Here is a 15,925-nt window from a genome sequence, read left to right as displayed (position 1 = left end):
AGCTGAAGAGGAAAACAACGTTTGATTGTGTATTGTTGGTTAAGGTTACAGTGGGGCAAAAAAGTATTTAGTCAGCCACCGATTGTGCAAGTTCCCCCACTTAAAATGATGACAGAGGTCAGTAATTTGCACCAGAGGTACACTTCAACTGTGAGAGACAGAATGTGAAAAAAAAAAATCCATGAATTCACATGGTAGGATTTGTAAAGAATTTATTCGTAAATTAGGGTGGAAAATAAGTATTTGGTCACCTCAAACAAGGAAAATCTCTGGCTCTCACAGACCTGTAACGTCTTCTGTAAGACGCTTTTCTGTCCCCCACTCGTTACCTGTATGAATGGCACCTGTTTGAACTCATCATCTGTATAAAAGACACCTGTCCACAGCCTCAAACAGTCAGACTCCAAACTCCGCCATGGCCAAGACCAAAGAGCTTTCGAAGGACACCAGGAAAAGTATTGTAGACCTGCACCAGACTGGGAAGAGTGAATCTACAATAGGCAAGCAGCTTGGTGTGAAAAAATCAACTGTGGGAGCAATCATCAGAAAATGGAAGACATACAAGACCACTGATAATCTCCCTCGATCTGGGGCTCCACGCAAGATCTCATCCCGTGGGGTCAAAATGATCATGAGAACGGTGAGCAAAGATCCCAGAACCACACGGGGGGACCTGGTGAATGACCTGCAGAGAGCTGGGACCAAAGTAACAAAGGTCACCATCAGTAACACACTACAACGGCAGGGAATCAAATCCCGCAGTGCCAGACGTGTTCCGCTGCTGAAGCCAGTGCATGTCCAGGCCCGTCTGAAGTTTGCCAGAGAGCACATGGATGATACAGCAGAGGATTGGGAGAATGTCATGTGGTCAGAGGAAACCAAAGTAGAACTTTTTGGTATAAACTCAACTCGTCGTGTTTGGAGGAAGAAGAATACTGAGTTGCATCCCAAGAACACCATACCTACTGTGAAGCATGGGGGTGGAAACATCATGCTATGGGGCTGTTTTTCTGCCAAGGGGACAGGACGACTGATCCGTGTTAAGGACAGAATGAATGGGGCCATGTATCGTGAGATTTTGAGCCAAAACCTCCTTCCATCAGTGAGAACTTTGAAGATGAAACGAGGCTGGGTCTTCCAACATGACAATGATCCAAAACACACCGCCCGGGCAACAAAGGAGTGGCTCCGTAAGAAGCATTTGAAAGTCCTGGAGTGGCCTAGCCAGTCTCCAGACCTCAACCCCATAGAAAATCTGTGGCGGGAGTTGAAAGTCCGTGTTGCTCGGCGACAGCCCCAAAACATCACTGCTCTCGAGAAGATCTGCATGGAGGAATGGGCCAAAATACCAGCTACTGTGTGTGCAAACCTGGTAAAGACCTATAGTAAACGTTTGACCTCTGTTATTGCCAACAAAGGTTATGTTACAAAGTATTGAGTTGTATTTTTGTTATTGACCAAATACTTATTTTCCACCCTGATTTACGAATAAATTCTTTACAAATCCTACCATGTGGATTCATGGATTTTTTTTCACATTCTGTCTCTCACAGTTGAAGTGTACCTCTGGTGCAAATTATTGACCTCTGTCATCATTTTAAGTGGGGGAACTTGCACAATCGGTGGCTGACTAAATACTTTTTTGCCCCACTGTATGTATGGAGGAAAGCGAATAAAGTGTGTCTTGCGATATATGCCAAATAATGAACCTGACCTAACAATACAAACAAAGAAATACTGATAACATGACATATCAGATGGTATATAGCCTATGTTCCACAGAGGTGAATACAGGTTAACTTGATCTATGATGTGCCACCACTTTGACAGATAATGATGGATACAATTGAAAAAATGGCAAAAATCAAAAACATCGGGGAATACTGTTTTCATGAAGTGGTGTATATATATATGGTCTGCAAAAGTGCTTAGGTCAAAGTAACATCTTTGTGGATGGCACGACCCAAAGTTGCCCAACAGAACATTGCCCAAAACATGCCTCTGCCAACTTGCCTGCCTAGGGAACACCTGGCACCAGGATGCAGGTGTTCCCTAGGTAAGAGAAAATGTAGCTTACACCAGTTGAGGTATGTAACATGTGACATTATTGTGATAATAAAATAATACCGTTATTGATCCCAAGGGTAAATTTGTGTCTGACATGGCCCATCTGCTATTTGTATGAAAATTAAAAAGCCTAATCGCTGTGGGAGCAAATGTTTTTCTGTATTGCTCTGTTGTACAACAGACAGAGAGGAGTCTTCTATTACTCATCTTCCATGAAAATGTTGTACAGTGGGTGATCAGAGTTATTCACCTCCCCCAGCATGTACAGTCTGGCTCCAGCGCCAGCTTTCTTCACTAGTTTGTCTAATCTCTTTGCATCCTTGTATCTGATGCTGCACTGCAGCATAGAACGGAACACTTGCCACCATAGACTGATAGAACACCTGCAGCAGCTTACTGCAGATGTCAAGAGATCTTAGTTACCTTAACAAAAATAGGCAATTTTGCCCCTTTTTTATAGTTCATCTTTATTTGGGGACTAGTCTCCTTGACCAATGTCTCAATTTCATTTGTAGATGACACCTAAATGGCACAGTAAAGGTTTAGTCTGCTAGGTGGGTGTTATTTTTAAATAAAAGGTCACAAAGTTTCATGTATGATGGTATAAAACAATCTCAAGAGATAAGATAAGATAAGATAAGATAAGATAAGATAACCCATATGGAAAAGAAATAGTAAAAACATATATGATTTACTCATGAAAGTGGCCACTTTCATGAGTAAATCATATATGTTTTTAGTAAGTATACAAAACATACAGGTTTCATTATATAATTTTTCAAGGGATCTTATATGTGTTTTCACTCTTGTATGCTTTTCATACAAGTTTCATACAAGACAGATAAAAACTTTATAAGATTTATATATATCTTTTCCATATGGGAAGATAAGATAAGATAAGATTGTTGGACAACTCATGAAACATCTGCTCACATCTGGTTGAATTCAGTTGTGTAAATCCAAAAAGTGCAGTAAACCTCAAACCAGCAGCACAGGTCAGCTGATCACAGCTTGTACACTAAGAAAATCTACTGGAGTGCTCAGTAGAAATTATTGTGAGTTGTGATTATTTTCCCCACACTGAGTCGCTCCATGTGATTTTTGGGTTCCCCCAAACGCTGGGTCCCACTTTTAAAGTCTTCCCCACTCATTTTCCTCACATCACCCTCTCCATTAATATAACAATAAGGTTTTGTTAGCGCTGCATGAAAGCGTTGCACCTGGGCTTTGCCCTCACCTCAGAAAATCTGGAAAGAGAAATGAGTGATGTGTGTCTTTGTGCCTCTGATAGTGTATTATGATGTGTATTTCAGGTTAGCACACTTTTAGAGAAGCCCATAAAGAGCCTGGGACGGTGCTACAATGCAGAACTCAATGATACGTGACAACTAGAACAACCAAGGCAGAACTTGGCTAATGACCTCAAGCGGATTAACAACACTGCACTCCCAGGGAAACTGAAGCGCTGGTGCTTCCAGTTTGGGTTATTACCCAGACTACAGTGGCCGTTGACCATGTATGAGGTCTCACTCAATCATCCCAATCGACTAGAGAGGCTAGTGAGCTCCTACGTTAAGAAGTGGCTCGGACTTCCCAAATGATTCAGCAGCATTGGACTCTATAGCGACGGGATACTGTCATTGCCTATCCCATGTCTGGTGGAGGAGTTTAAATGTGCAAAAGTGAGGCTTAAGATGTCACTCACGGACTCCCAAGACCCCATAGTGAGAGGGACTGCTCCCACCCAAGCAACGGGGAGGAAGTGGACCCCAGCCACATCTGTGCTACAGGCCAAATCTGCTCTTCGGCATCGTGATGTGGTGGGTCCCGTCCAACAGGGTAGAGGAGGATTTGGTCTTGGAGCAGTTACACCTCGGTGGCAACAGGCATCTGTAACCGAACGTCGAAAAATGGTGGTGGAGGAGGTGCGTCGACAGTAGTAAACAGCCAGACATGTCCAAAGCCGTAGTGCTGGCAAGGCAGGGTCACTGGATGAATTGGGAGAAGCTCTCATGGAATGAAATCTGGAGGATGGAGTCTAATAGACTGTTTCGTAATCCGAGCGACATACGATGTGCTACCTTCCCAAATAAATCCACAGCTGTGTTGGAAAGGACCCATCCCACCCGATGAATTTAAGGTCCACCAGTGACAATGTGTTCCAAATCTTAATATCTAATCAGATCTCTAATCCCCCAAAAATGGCAGATTAGGTTGGGTAAAAGTTTCTGGGCTGCCTTTCCTCATAACAGCCATCCCTCAAGATTCTCTCCATTTAAAGCAATGCAATTTCAGGGACTATAACATCTAGTCCTTTTACTGAATCAGGTTAGCACACTGTGAAATCACACAAAAAACTACCTCTGTAAGCTAAATGCACAAGGCCTTTTATGCACATGGTTACTTGTTTTTGTGTAGTTTGCCACCAGTAAAAAGGCAGGAGTAATGAACATGTAATGAACTGTGTTATGAATTAATTTTTATTAATTTTTAAAGCTTTGTATTGTACCAATAATATGATTGTGGATATTTATTTTGAATGCTGGACCCCTGAATCCTTGGACCACGTGTTGTAAGTTGATATTTTTGTTGATACTGTGCTAAAACCAATGTTAAAAAGGTTAATCATAGAAAAGGAATGATTAAGGGTTTAAAATGCGGTTCATTTGATTAGTTTTATAGTTTATTTAGTGTCCTAAACTTATAAACCTTTGCTTGATTGACATATTGGATATTCACCGGTCTGAAAACCTCTAGTGAAAGACTGATTTTTGCTGTTAAGTGAGCTAACTGGGATTTCTAATTGATTGAATTATACTGTGTGATTGAGACCATAAGAGTAAGAGGTTCAATATTGCTTCAATGTTTATTTGGTTTATACCATTTGAAACTGAGTATGTTTAATATCTAATGCCAGTGTTCCGTCGTCGCAGCCCACAAATCAGTTGCATACATTGCGTTGAGTCGCATGTGCGCGCATGCGCGTTTTAGAATAATTCCACTGTCAATAGGAGCCGTCAGTTCACAGACGACAAACGGTAAGTAAATTATCTTTCTTTTTACTTAAGCAAAGTTTTCTATTTAGTGATATACGGTTAGGGTGACTGCTGGTCTCACGGCTAATGGCTGTCTAACAGATATAGCTGTCAGTTTGTGCTAAGCCGATCTGACAATGTATGTTTAACTCCGACATACAACAAAAGGATAGACATTTATACAAAGAGACACAGTTGAACAAGGGAAGATTTGCACATTTATTTTGTGTTTGTTATTTGTAATAACAGAGAAAATCTGGCAAGATAAATGAATAGTTCGTGTCTTCATTTTTCTGACAATTTCAAGTGAACATTTCAGGGATTCGTATATGTGGCATACATATTTGGCAATACTGTTTGTTAAGAATTACACAATTCATATTTTGATTATTTAAAAAAAATCAAATTATAGTTTGTTTCATTTAATAAAGATTTATGTTGGTAGATGCTGCCGATGTCATTTTGTTTGCACTTCATTTCCCATGCGGCATTCTTCTCTCACGTGACTTGTCACAGTCACATGTCAACATGGCTGCCACTGTATGCAACGAAGATTTCACCAACTTACAGCTTCTTCTGAAGGTATGTCAAACATTAACATTTTGTAAAACAGTCAGCTTTCAGAGAGTCTGTTAGTCTGCTAGCTCTTTGTATTTCTCATTCTGTAGACATAAAGACACGATTTTTATCTAAATACTGCAATTTTATATACAAACGTCAGTGAAGTGGAACTGACCTTAAAAACCTCCAGTGACAGTAAATTGAACCGCATTAGCAGATTTGAGGACATCTTAGGGCTTCACGTACCGACTCCATGTTCAGATCTGAGAAATTGTTACACACGTTAGTTTTAAGTCACTGAGAGTGGATTGTTTTTTCTCTGGAGGCTCCTTCTAAAGATGCAGTGAGAGAGGTTTGTGTGCAGAGTCAAAGAGGTCTGAGTCAGCGGCTAACTGAGAGCACTGCAGCAACACTCGGCATTTCGGAAGGCCAGGCTGCACAGGTAACACAAAAACATCAGTGTGTGTTGGTCCTTGCAGTGTGTGTGGACATACAGTAGTTTACTGACCCATGCTGCAAGCACTTGACTGTGTTTTGGGGGATATAAAGAAAGTTCTACTAAGTTCAGTCGTTGTAGTTTAACTTGAGGACTTGGTTGAAATCGATTAATATAATTTTTTTCCTACCAATTCGCAACTGTTGACTGTTCTACATGCACTCACTAGTTTTATTATTATGATATGTGTCAACACTAAAAAACAAACAAAACAAAAAAACCTCCATATCAAAACTGAAAAATAATCTACATTTCAGAATTATACAAAAAAGCTTTTTTCAACGAACACAAAATGGGTCAACAATGTAAAGCTGTTCTGCAGCTATGAAGGTTTATCAAGTCTTGAAAGCTGGTGCTACTAATTCCTACAGGTGTTCCAACTTTTCTGGATTACTTACAAAGCCCCCTCTGTCTGCATAAAACCAGTATTGGAACAAACTGTGGTACCATACCCTCGTGAGCATCAGTTGAACAGTAAAGTACTGCAGAAAGTAGTGTGTTGCTACAAAAATGGCAAGAAGAAGGCAATTAACAATGAAAGGGAGACAGACCATCATAACACTTATAAATGCAGGTCTTTCCTACAGAGAAATTGCAAAGAAAGTCAAAGTGTCGGGAGTCCAGTTTCCTTCACCATCAAAAGTAACTCAGAAACTGGGGCAAACTCTGATAGGAAGAGGGCTGGCAGACCCAAAGCCACAACTGAACCAGGCGAGTTGCAGCAATAAAGGCATTGCTAAGACATCGGAATAAGAAAAAGAGGCTTTCCTGGGCCATGAAACACCATCATTGGACTACTGAAGTCTTGAAGAAGGTATTACGGACTGATGAATCAAAATCTGAAATCTTTGGTTCATCACGCAGGATCTTTGTACGTCGTAGAGTAGACGAAAGGATGGTTCCACAGTGTGTGGCATCAACTGTCCAACATGAAGGAGGAAGTGTGACGGTCTGGAGCTGTTTTGCTGGATTTGACAGGTGGTTCACTTGTAGAGCTGGCTTTGGGTGGCCAGTAGAGGAACTACAGTTTTTGATATTTCCTAACTGGGTTAATTTTCTTGATCCTCAAATTTGAGAACACGGAATCATTAAAATCTTGACATTCTTACTTTGAAAATTACTTAAAGTTCAGTGAGCATCAAAATAGTTAACTATTGCTGGCTTTGATCGAGGACTTTAAATAGCTGTAAAACATGTATTTCCAATGTGAATCTGAGTTATTTTCTGTCCTTTAGCTGGTCCAGTCCCTCCATGCACTCTCCCATTACGTCCTTTTCTACAACCTCAGCTCTCCAGAGCAGATCCTCGCTATCTTCCCCGAGTCCTTCCATTCCAGTCTGAAAAACCTGATCACCAAGATTCTGTTAGAGAACAGGTCAGTCCCAGAAAAACCTTGAATGCTGCACGCTATTCATTTCTTTTAAATTAGCAGTAAACTGTTTTTGTTATTCCCTTCAAAAACCTAAATAAAAATGTTGATTAGAGAAAAAAATGTTATAGATGAAGAAAGTAATGTGGGCTCGAGAGGGAGATAAAGGTATTAAATGTGTTTAACAGGATGAGAAATGTTCTTTCTTTCTGTTTTCCCCATCTTACTCTTTGCTGATGATGTAACCATAAGCTGTAATTATGTCTGATGTCTCTGCTGTTTTGCAGTGCAACATGGAGGACAGAAGCCCTCAGTAATCAGAGTGAGTAGACTCGGCGTTTATAGCTATGCACATATGTGTGTGTTTACGTGTGTTTGTATGCATGTAATGTATGTCTCTCCTTCTATAAACCATACCATGATGGCAAAAGCTGAATTATATGAGACATATATTGTACCTCCGCCTGTAACAGCCAACCCAACAAAATCAGACATGTTTTTGCCTTGTTCATTGCAATAATGTAATTTATGTTGCTTTGTAAAAGCAATTTAGCTGGACCACCATTATATGTGGAAAACAATGGGGATGATGTCAACATCTGTCCATATATTTTGCAGTTTTTACCATTATACTGCAAGAAGATTTGACTGGGAGTTTATCTTGCCATTTCAACCGCCTGTGTTAAAAGACTGTGTCTGTAGGAGATTATTATATCTCAATGTAATGTCCCCTGAAATCATTGAGGTGTGTGTGTGTGTGTGCGCGCGCGCGCGCGTGTGTGTGCGTGTGTGTGTGCGCGCGTATGCATGGATGCACCCAGTCTCTCTCCCTCAGCTGAAGGACTTGGATTGGAGAGTTGACATGGTGACCAGCTCAGACTCAGTCAGTCGGATGTCGGTGCCAACCTGCCTGGTTCAACTCAAGGTCAGTGTGAGACCACCTGCTTCAGAATATTTGTTTTGCATAAATATGAGCTAAAGCATTATCAGCTACAAAAGTTATGAAAGTAGTGTCACGAACGTTCATTTACATTTTCCCCCCATATCCCATCCCTGCCCAGCCACTTAGCTACCTGAGCCATGGTCCGAGTAACCCTCATCACTCACACACGAACTCTAGTCAGACCAAGTCCTTTGCACTACTTCTGAGCACTTTTCATGCACAGTTGGTGCAGAGCACCTATAATTTCGTTGTACATGTACAATGACATTAAAAAGCTATTCTGTTTTATTCTAGTGGACCCAATAATGATTATTTATTTTTTCCTGGAAAAAGTGACCAAATATTAATTATCTGCGACTATCTGGGATCAACAATCCAAGACAGGTCGCTCTGTTATTTAGCAAAAAAGGTCCACCAAGGCCACTTCTTCTGTAAATTTCTGCTTCTTGGTCTACTCAGGCAGTGTTTGAAAAATCCATTATGTTCCAGTGGTGATGTCATTTACTACTCTCAAGAGATCACTCTGACCTGCAGATCTGACCCTGCATCACCCTGCAGCTGGTCTGAGTGACATATACCATTGACACATCAACCACCATCAGCCCAGATACCAGCCAGTTATTTATCTCTCTTGCATCAGATCCAGGAGCCATCAGTCTCCCACGATGTGTAAAGAAAAAATTTTGGACATAACAATAAAGTGCACATCATGCGCACATATTCATGTATCATATAATCATATATCCGATGTGTTATAACATACAATGCAATACTACTATATTATATGAGGCATTATATAAGGATTGAAATAAAGTATCTTACATCAATCAATCAACGGGATATTCCAGTGTTTTAGCTTTAGTATAACTGAGATTTTAACACAGTTTAACAAACACACTCATTCCTAAATAATTGTTGAGTAAACAGTGATACTATTCACGTTTCATACTGAAGGTATGGTCAGAGTGGGTATATTCATATAATTCTCGACATTCACAAACATCCAAACAACATGGTGCATTGACTCATTTGTGTTTGGAGGCAGAGTAAACAGAGGCGGCAAAAGTACAGACTTTCTGTACTAAAGTAGAAGTACAGATACTAGTGTTAAAAATACTCCAGTAAAAGTTGAAGTACTGATTCAGCTTTTTTACTCAAGTCAAAGTGAAAAAACACAGGCTCTGAAATGTACTTGAAGTTAAAAAGAGTAGCTCCTTGAAGAACAATTCTACTAACCATTTTTGTACAAAGGTAACTGAACCTTGTGCTAAATGAATATAAACAATATCAGTACACGAGTGCAAATATTTTTCCAATCTAAATTCTCATAAAAGATTCAATCTGTTATGTAGAAGAGAATGTAAAAAAAACCAAAACTATTTTCTGTTGCCTGCAGGGTGACTTTGTCTCCACACCTAAACAGTAAAATGAGTACAGTCAGGGGTTACAGTCGGATTTAGCAGGTGGGGGAACCCTAAGATCTGTGTAGTGGCTCAGCAAAAGGAAATAATCACAACTCACAATTATTTATAGCATGAGCTTCAGTAGACTTTCTAAGTGTACATAATGTGACCATGTACACAAACACTTGAGTGACATTAGCTCTCCTTCTTTTCTCTCCCTGTGAAATACAGCACCTGGAGCAACACACTGTGCGACAAATTGCACACAAACAGTTTGTGTTTGCTAATGTTTGCAGAGCTGATAGCAACGTTGAATTTTTGAAATAACCCCTCACTTAAAAAAACATCACTCCCTTCATGCGTTCTCCTCTTCTGTAGCGCTAGCTACATGCAGAAGTACTACAACCACAACATACCTGCACTCCTTCCAGCCCACTTTAATCCCCCCAAGTATAAACACTATAAATGAACCTAAAGTAACAAGTCTGTTTTGAAAATGTAAGGAGAAGAAAGTACAGATATTTGTTTTAAAAATGTAGGGAATAAATGTAAAAAGTTGTCAGAAAATTAAATACTCAAGGACAGACACCTGAAAATTCAGTACAGTAACAAAGCATTTGTTACCCATGCTGCAGATTGCTGCGTTGAAAGTGAAATCTTTATCTAATCTTGTGAAAAATGTCATGCACTTCTTATTTTTCAGATGGTGGATCCATGTTCATCAGCAGACAGTGAGTCTGTTTCCTCTGTGACTGTGGAGCTGAGTAGGGAGTCTCTGGACACTATACTGGATGGACTTGGACGCATCAGAGACCAACTGTCAGTAGTTGCTGGGAAGTGATCACTGAAAGCTCAGAGACAGTGCTTTGATTTTTACAGTGTGATGCTGATGTGTTTGGACTATCATCTGTGTCTAACAACTGCCTGTGTCCCCACTTTGCCCCAGTACAAAAGTCAAGATGAAATATGCTGGAACTATTTCCATCCATGTTGAGTTAGTGCTTTAAGAATTTCTCCAGTAATGAAGGTAAATTGAGACATACGGTCTCACGTCCTGTCTCGTCCTGTTGGTAAACTTGTATACCTGGAACTTGATATAACCCATCAGATTTAGTCCTCACAGTTTTCAAGATAAAATTTATTGCCATACGTCTGCTCTTTACTTTGTATAGAGGTCCCAGTAGTGGGTGGAACCATGATAATATGTGTCTACTTCCAGTCAACAGTGAAAAAACTTTGGTTGCAAATGATTTAACCAGCTGAAATTGTCACAGGTTTCATGTCCTATATATCTGTGTATTAATTTGGTGATTTAGAACATATCTGAATGTTGTTTACCTAATGGATTAGAATGAAATATGTCTTTCATTCTAACTGTTCAATCAATAAAAATAAATTTTAATTGGATCTGCCACAAGTTGAAGCAATTTCCACGTCTTTTTTATCAAGCAGTTTTAAATTGAAGACAGTAGCTTTTGCAGAAGCACTCAATTTATTCCCATTTCTTTCACTAGCTCTATAAAACATAAAACATACCAAAATTGTATTTTTGCACCAACAAGGTGATTCCCATAGCACTTTTAGCTGAAATCTTGGCACTGTTGGGCAAACCAGATAAGTTCAGGACAAAAGAAATAGCAAGGTCTAAAAAAACAAAACGATGTACAGCAGATAAAATGTCTTTAAGTAATAGGGAAAATGCCAATTCTGTTCGCTCCAGTCTGAATGCCAAATGTCTTTGGGCAAGATACTAATCACAAGTTGCTCTCTGGTGCATCCATCGCAGCATGAATGTGAGTTAATGTTAGATGGAAGCAATTATATAGAAAGAGCATAGAAAAAAGCGTTTGTGTGAATGAGGCAAGTTGTGTAAAGTGTTTGAGTGCTCACTTCGAGTCGAAAAGCTATCTAAGAACCACTCAATTTACCAATTAGTCTAATACAGCTAACAGGAACCACGTTGCAAAGGTTCCCCACAGACTATCAAACACATACTAGGAGGATGTAAGATGGGACAGTGTACACTGAGAGACACAACGAAGTTGCTGGAATAGTGTACAAAAACATCTGTGCTGCATATGGACTAGAAGTCTCCAGTTTCCAATGGCAGACGCCACCAAAGGTAGTTGAAAACTACACGGTTAAGGTCCTGTGGGTCTTCAAATTCCAGACAGATAAGCAGCTGGCTAAACATTCAGATATAATGGTGGATCAGAAGGCTCATAAGACTGCAGCTTGTGATTTGATTTGGGTTGAAACTTAAGAATTTGGGGGTATTCCAAATTCTTAAGTTTCAACCCATTCACTGCATACATTGTATCAGTACCACTGTTGCTAGCTAGCTCCAGAGGATTATGTTACTACCACCACCATCCTTAAAATGGTCAGTGTTCTTAGGTTTTAAAGTCTCCTCTTTAAACCTCCGAACATATATCTTGTTAGTGTAGGCAAATAGCTCAGTCTTTGTGCTGATGTGGCCCACAAGTTCTCTACAAGAACTGGTTCTCGAGATGACCAAGGACCCAATGGTCACTAACAGAGTTCCACTTTTCCTCTATGGAGAGAGAAACTTGCAGAAGGATGATAATTTCTACAGCACTCCACCCAAAGGTCTGTATTGTAGAGTGGCCAAATGGAAGCCACTTCTCAGTAAAAGGCACATGACAGCCCACCTGGAGTTTACCAAAAGGCACCTGAAGGCAAAAAGCTTTTCTTCCAACAGGACAATGACCCTAAGCACATGGCCAGTATAATTAAAAAAAAAAAAAAAAAAAAAGTGGTTTTAGGACAATTCCTTTGTCCTTAAATGTTCTTGAGTGGCCCAGCCGGAGCCCAGACTTGAACCCAATTGAGCATCCTTCAAGACTGCTCAAAGAAGTTCTACCATTAATTGATATTTTCACCTATCGTTATTAATTGGCTGTGAACTACAGGCCTTTAAGGTTGAAGTAAAAAGCATTTCTTAAAAAGCCATCACTTGACCCAGATTTGTTAGCTAATCATTGGCAAATCTTCAACCTTTCTTTTATCTTTAAAAACAATGTTGACAGAGTAGTTATGAAACAGCTCATTATCTGCAGAGTAATGGTTTATTTTCAAGAGTTTCAGTTAAATTTCAGATCACATCACAGTACAGAAACAGTGTTAGTGAAGGTTAAAATAATGTCCTTATGGCCTCTGACAGTGATCTCATCTCGGTACTTGTCCTGTGAGACCTCAGTTCAGTGTTCGGTAATGTTGACCACAATATTTTGTTACAGAGATTACAGCATGGCATAGAAATAAAAGGCATTACACTGCAGTGTTTTAATCATATCCATCTAACAGACTCAAATTTGTTCTTGTAAATGGAATTAATTACGGAGTTCTGCAGGGTTCCGTATTAGGAACAATTCTGTTTACATTATACACGCTTCCCCTAGGCAGTACCTTTCGAAGGCATAACATACATTTTTTCAGATTATTATCAAGCTGTCCTAAAAACTAATTAAAAAACCCTCAGTTGATCCAAACAGCAAGGATACTGAGAGGGATTAGAAAGGGCATTTTTCTCCCATACAGGCTAATCCCCACTGGCTCTCTGTTAAATCCAGATTTGAAATTAAAACCCTTCTCATTACATACCATTTTCAATAATCAGCCCCCATATTATGTTTAAAAGCCTTGTAGTACCGTATTCCCCAAAAGAGCACTTTGCTTTTCAGACTGCTGGTCTGCGGTTCCTAGGGTATTTGAAAGTAGAAGGGGAGTCCGAGCCTTCAGCTTTCAGGCCCCTCTTCTGTGGAACCAGCTCCCAGTTTGGATTTGGGGGACAAGTTTAAGATTAGGCGTAAAGCTGTCCTTGCTGATAAAGCATATAGTTAGGGCTGGATCTGGTGACAATGAATCCACCTTTAGTTATGCTGCAAATGTCTTTGCTGCTGGGGGCTTCCCATGATGCACTGATTATTTCTTCACTTAACTTTTTTACTCACTCGGCATTTAATCGTTAGCTAATAATAAATGATTAAACAAATGTGTCTTTTATCCTGTCTTCCTCCCATTAGTCCCAGTAGATGGCTGCCTCTCAGCGAGTCCGGTTCTGACAGAGGATTCATCCTGTTAAAAGGAAGCTTACCCTTCCCACTGTTGCCAAGTGGTCACTGAAAGGGGGTCGTTGGATTGTTGGCGCTTCTCTCCATTATTATAGGGTCTTTACTTAACAACATAAAGCATTTTGAGGTGACTATTGTTTAATGGCTCAATAGAAATAAAATTAAAACTGAATTGAACATCACTGGAAATAACTGAAAATGGCTGGCACTGACGCGTCCCATCAACCCTGAACTTGAGAGGTTCTGAGAGTAATAATGGGAGAAACTACACTTTAATTTAGTTTCTTTTTGAATGAGGCTGAAACATGTTAAAATGTGGAACAAATTAAGCACTTTGAATACTTTCCAGATTCATTGTATTCTAGTTGACGGGCTCTTTATTTAGTTTTGTGTTTCTTAGCAGAGTTGCTGAATGGTACCAAATTTGTATGTAATTTTAATAGTTAACAATGACAAGGCTGGCTGGCTAACTAAACACCTCTCCAACCAAGTGACAAACTGATGAAGATAAAAATGGTGACGTCAGACTAAATTTTTGTATTAACTATAAACATATCAATGTGTCATTTATTATTTTTATTTTTGAAAAGTAAAGAATAATACAGATAAAAACAAATCTACTCTTTCAAAATGTTTGAGAAGTGTCCAATGTCTGGACTGGTATTGTACTGTAAAGCACATGAATTTGTTTTATTAATCAATTTTGCTATTTAATAACAGTCTTAAAAGAGAACCTCCTGATATTAGGAGACATACAAAGAACCTCATAAGTAGTGAGGAACTTGACAGCAGCTCTTAGCTGATGCTAAAACATTCATTGCAGTTAAGACCCTGAGCAGACCTTTCCATCCTAGATGAACAAGCTTGGTACGGACGTTTCCTCGTGATTCCTACACAGTTTCTTGCTTTTTCTTCAATCTTAATAATGTCCTGCGAGTTTCTTTCTGCAGTTAGTTTCATTCGTCACCCTGAAGTTTTTCATCTTGTTCTGTCTCACATATCCAATGTCTTCTGAGCAATTTGGAGAATCTCCCATGACCAATTGGCGGCAGAAATTCATGGGACTCATAGGCTTGGCCCCCACCAAAAACCCAACAACTCCCTGTTCCTCTTCCCCTCTGCTGTTCTCCATCCCAGCATGCATCTTGTTTGAAACTGACAGCAGATGGACATCAGAGTGTGCATTAGCCACTGTGTGGCGCCGCACACTGCCAACTTTCTCCAGATATGCCTCTCCTTCTTGTTCTACCAGTGGAGAAAGAGATGAGGAGTCTAAGGAGCTATGATGCTGTGTGATCATAATCTCAGGCTGGGACTGGTCACCTAGCAGTGCTTCAGATGAACGTAGATGACAGGGCTCTGGTTGAGGAGAAATAAAAACAGAAAACTGATTTCAATCGACAAGTCATTTTTGTTTCATGTCGTTACTTCCAGAGTCTTTTTTCTGTAAGTGGATTGCACATTCAGATTAGATCAGACTTCTTCTTCTTACATGAACCTTAAGTTACAAAACATAATGCTGATTTCCATCAAAACCTTTTTTTCAACTATCAGCTATGTTACATATTAAAAACCGTTACAACATTGTCAAAATACAGCTTTTACTGTGACTCGGATTAAAAGCGTGGTGGAAAAATGTTTTACTCCAACAGCATATCATTCAGGTGTCACCAAACAGCAGTTAATTCAGATTCTTTCATTTAACTTTAATAACTGCAGCTTCAAACTGTTTAGCAAAATATAAATAACACTAACACATGGATGCAGGGTTAAGTCACCCCATAATACCAGGCCATGCCCAGAAAAGTACAGTGTACTTAAGTAAATACTGTTTTTCTGAAAAATCACCAGGTAACGACTCAAAATTAGTTGTGCCGTACGCAAAAAGGTCTCAGTCTAAGTCTAAACTGTGATTACACCACTAAAAACCTTCATTTTGTTTGTGGACTTAATGGTG

The 15,925-nt window shown here is 39.7% G+C and overlaps 2 protein-coding genes across 4 annotated transcripts in view; one reads left to right on the top strand and one right to left on the bottom strand.

The window, feature by feature from the left end:
* The first annotated feature begins 5,057 nt into the window (after nt 1-5,057).
* On the top strand, nt 5,058-11,297 carry commd9 (COMM domain containing 9). Of its 2 annotated transcripts, XM_085462777.1 has the most exons (7): nt 5,065-5,105; nt 5,619-5,684; nt 5,989-6,105; nt 7,395-7,534; nt 7,816-7,850; nt 8,350-8,453; nt 10,578-11,297. In XM_085462777.1, exons 2-7 carry the CDS (start codon nt 5,631-5,633, stop codon nt 10,713-10,715), a joined length of 588 nt encoding a protein of 195 aa, XP_085318903.1. In that variant the 5' UTR covers nt 5,065-5,105; nt 5,619-5,630; the 3' UTR covers nt 10,716-11,297. The 2 variants fall into 2 exon arrangements, with proteins under 2 accessions (XP_085318904.1, XP_085318903.1); XM_085462778.1 differs by lacking the exon at nt 5,989-6,105 and having other exon boundaries at nt 5,058-5,105.
* Nucleotides 11,298-12,954: 1,657 nt separating this feature from the next.
* The window catches only part of LOC146705186 (proline-rich protein 5-like), a 41,526-nt gene continuing 38,555 nt past the window's right edge, over nt 12,955-15,925 (bottom strand). For both annotated transcript variants that reach the window (XM_085462775.1, XM_085462776.1), the window contains exon 9: nt 12,955-15,327. In XM_085462775.1, coding sequence (XP_085318901.1) covers nt 14,888-15,327 — 440 coding nt within the window. In that variant the 3' untranslated portion in view covers nt 12,955-14,887. The remainder of the gene's footprint in view (nt 15,328-15,925) is intronic.

Source organism: Copadichromis virginalis, linkage group LG7, assembly GCF_057382275.1.
Source record: "Copadichromis virginalis isolate Kocher_CV1m ecotype Utaka linkage group LG7, C_Virginalis_male_GT1.1, whole genome shotgun sequence".
Lineage (NCBI taxonomy): Eukaryota > Metazoa > Chordata > Actinopteri > Cichliformes > Cichlidae > Copadichromis > Copadichromis virginalis.
This window is presented reverse-complemented; position numbering and strand designations above follow the sequence as displayed.

Coding starts and splice junctions, on each gene's coding strand:
- commd9 (XM_085462777.1), top strand. CDS start 5,631: ATGGCTGCCACTGTATGCAACGAAGATTTCACCAACTTACAGCTTCTT. Junction 6,106..7,394: donor CGGAAGGCCAGGCTGCACAG/GTAACACAAAAA, acceptor TCTGTCCTTTAG/CTGGTCCAGTCCCTCCATGC. Junction 8,454..10,577: donor CCTGCCTGGTTCAACTCAAG/GTCAGTGTGAGA, acceptor CTTATTTTTCAG/ATGGTGGATCCATGTTCATC.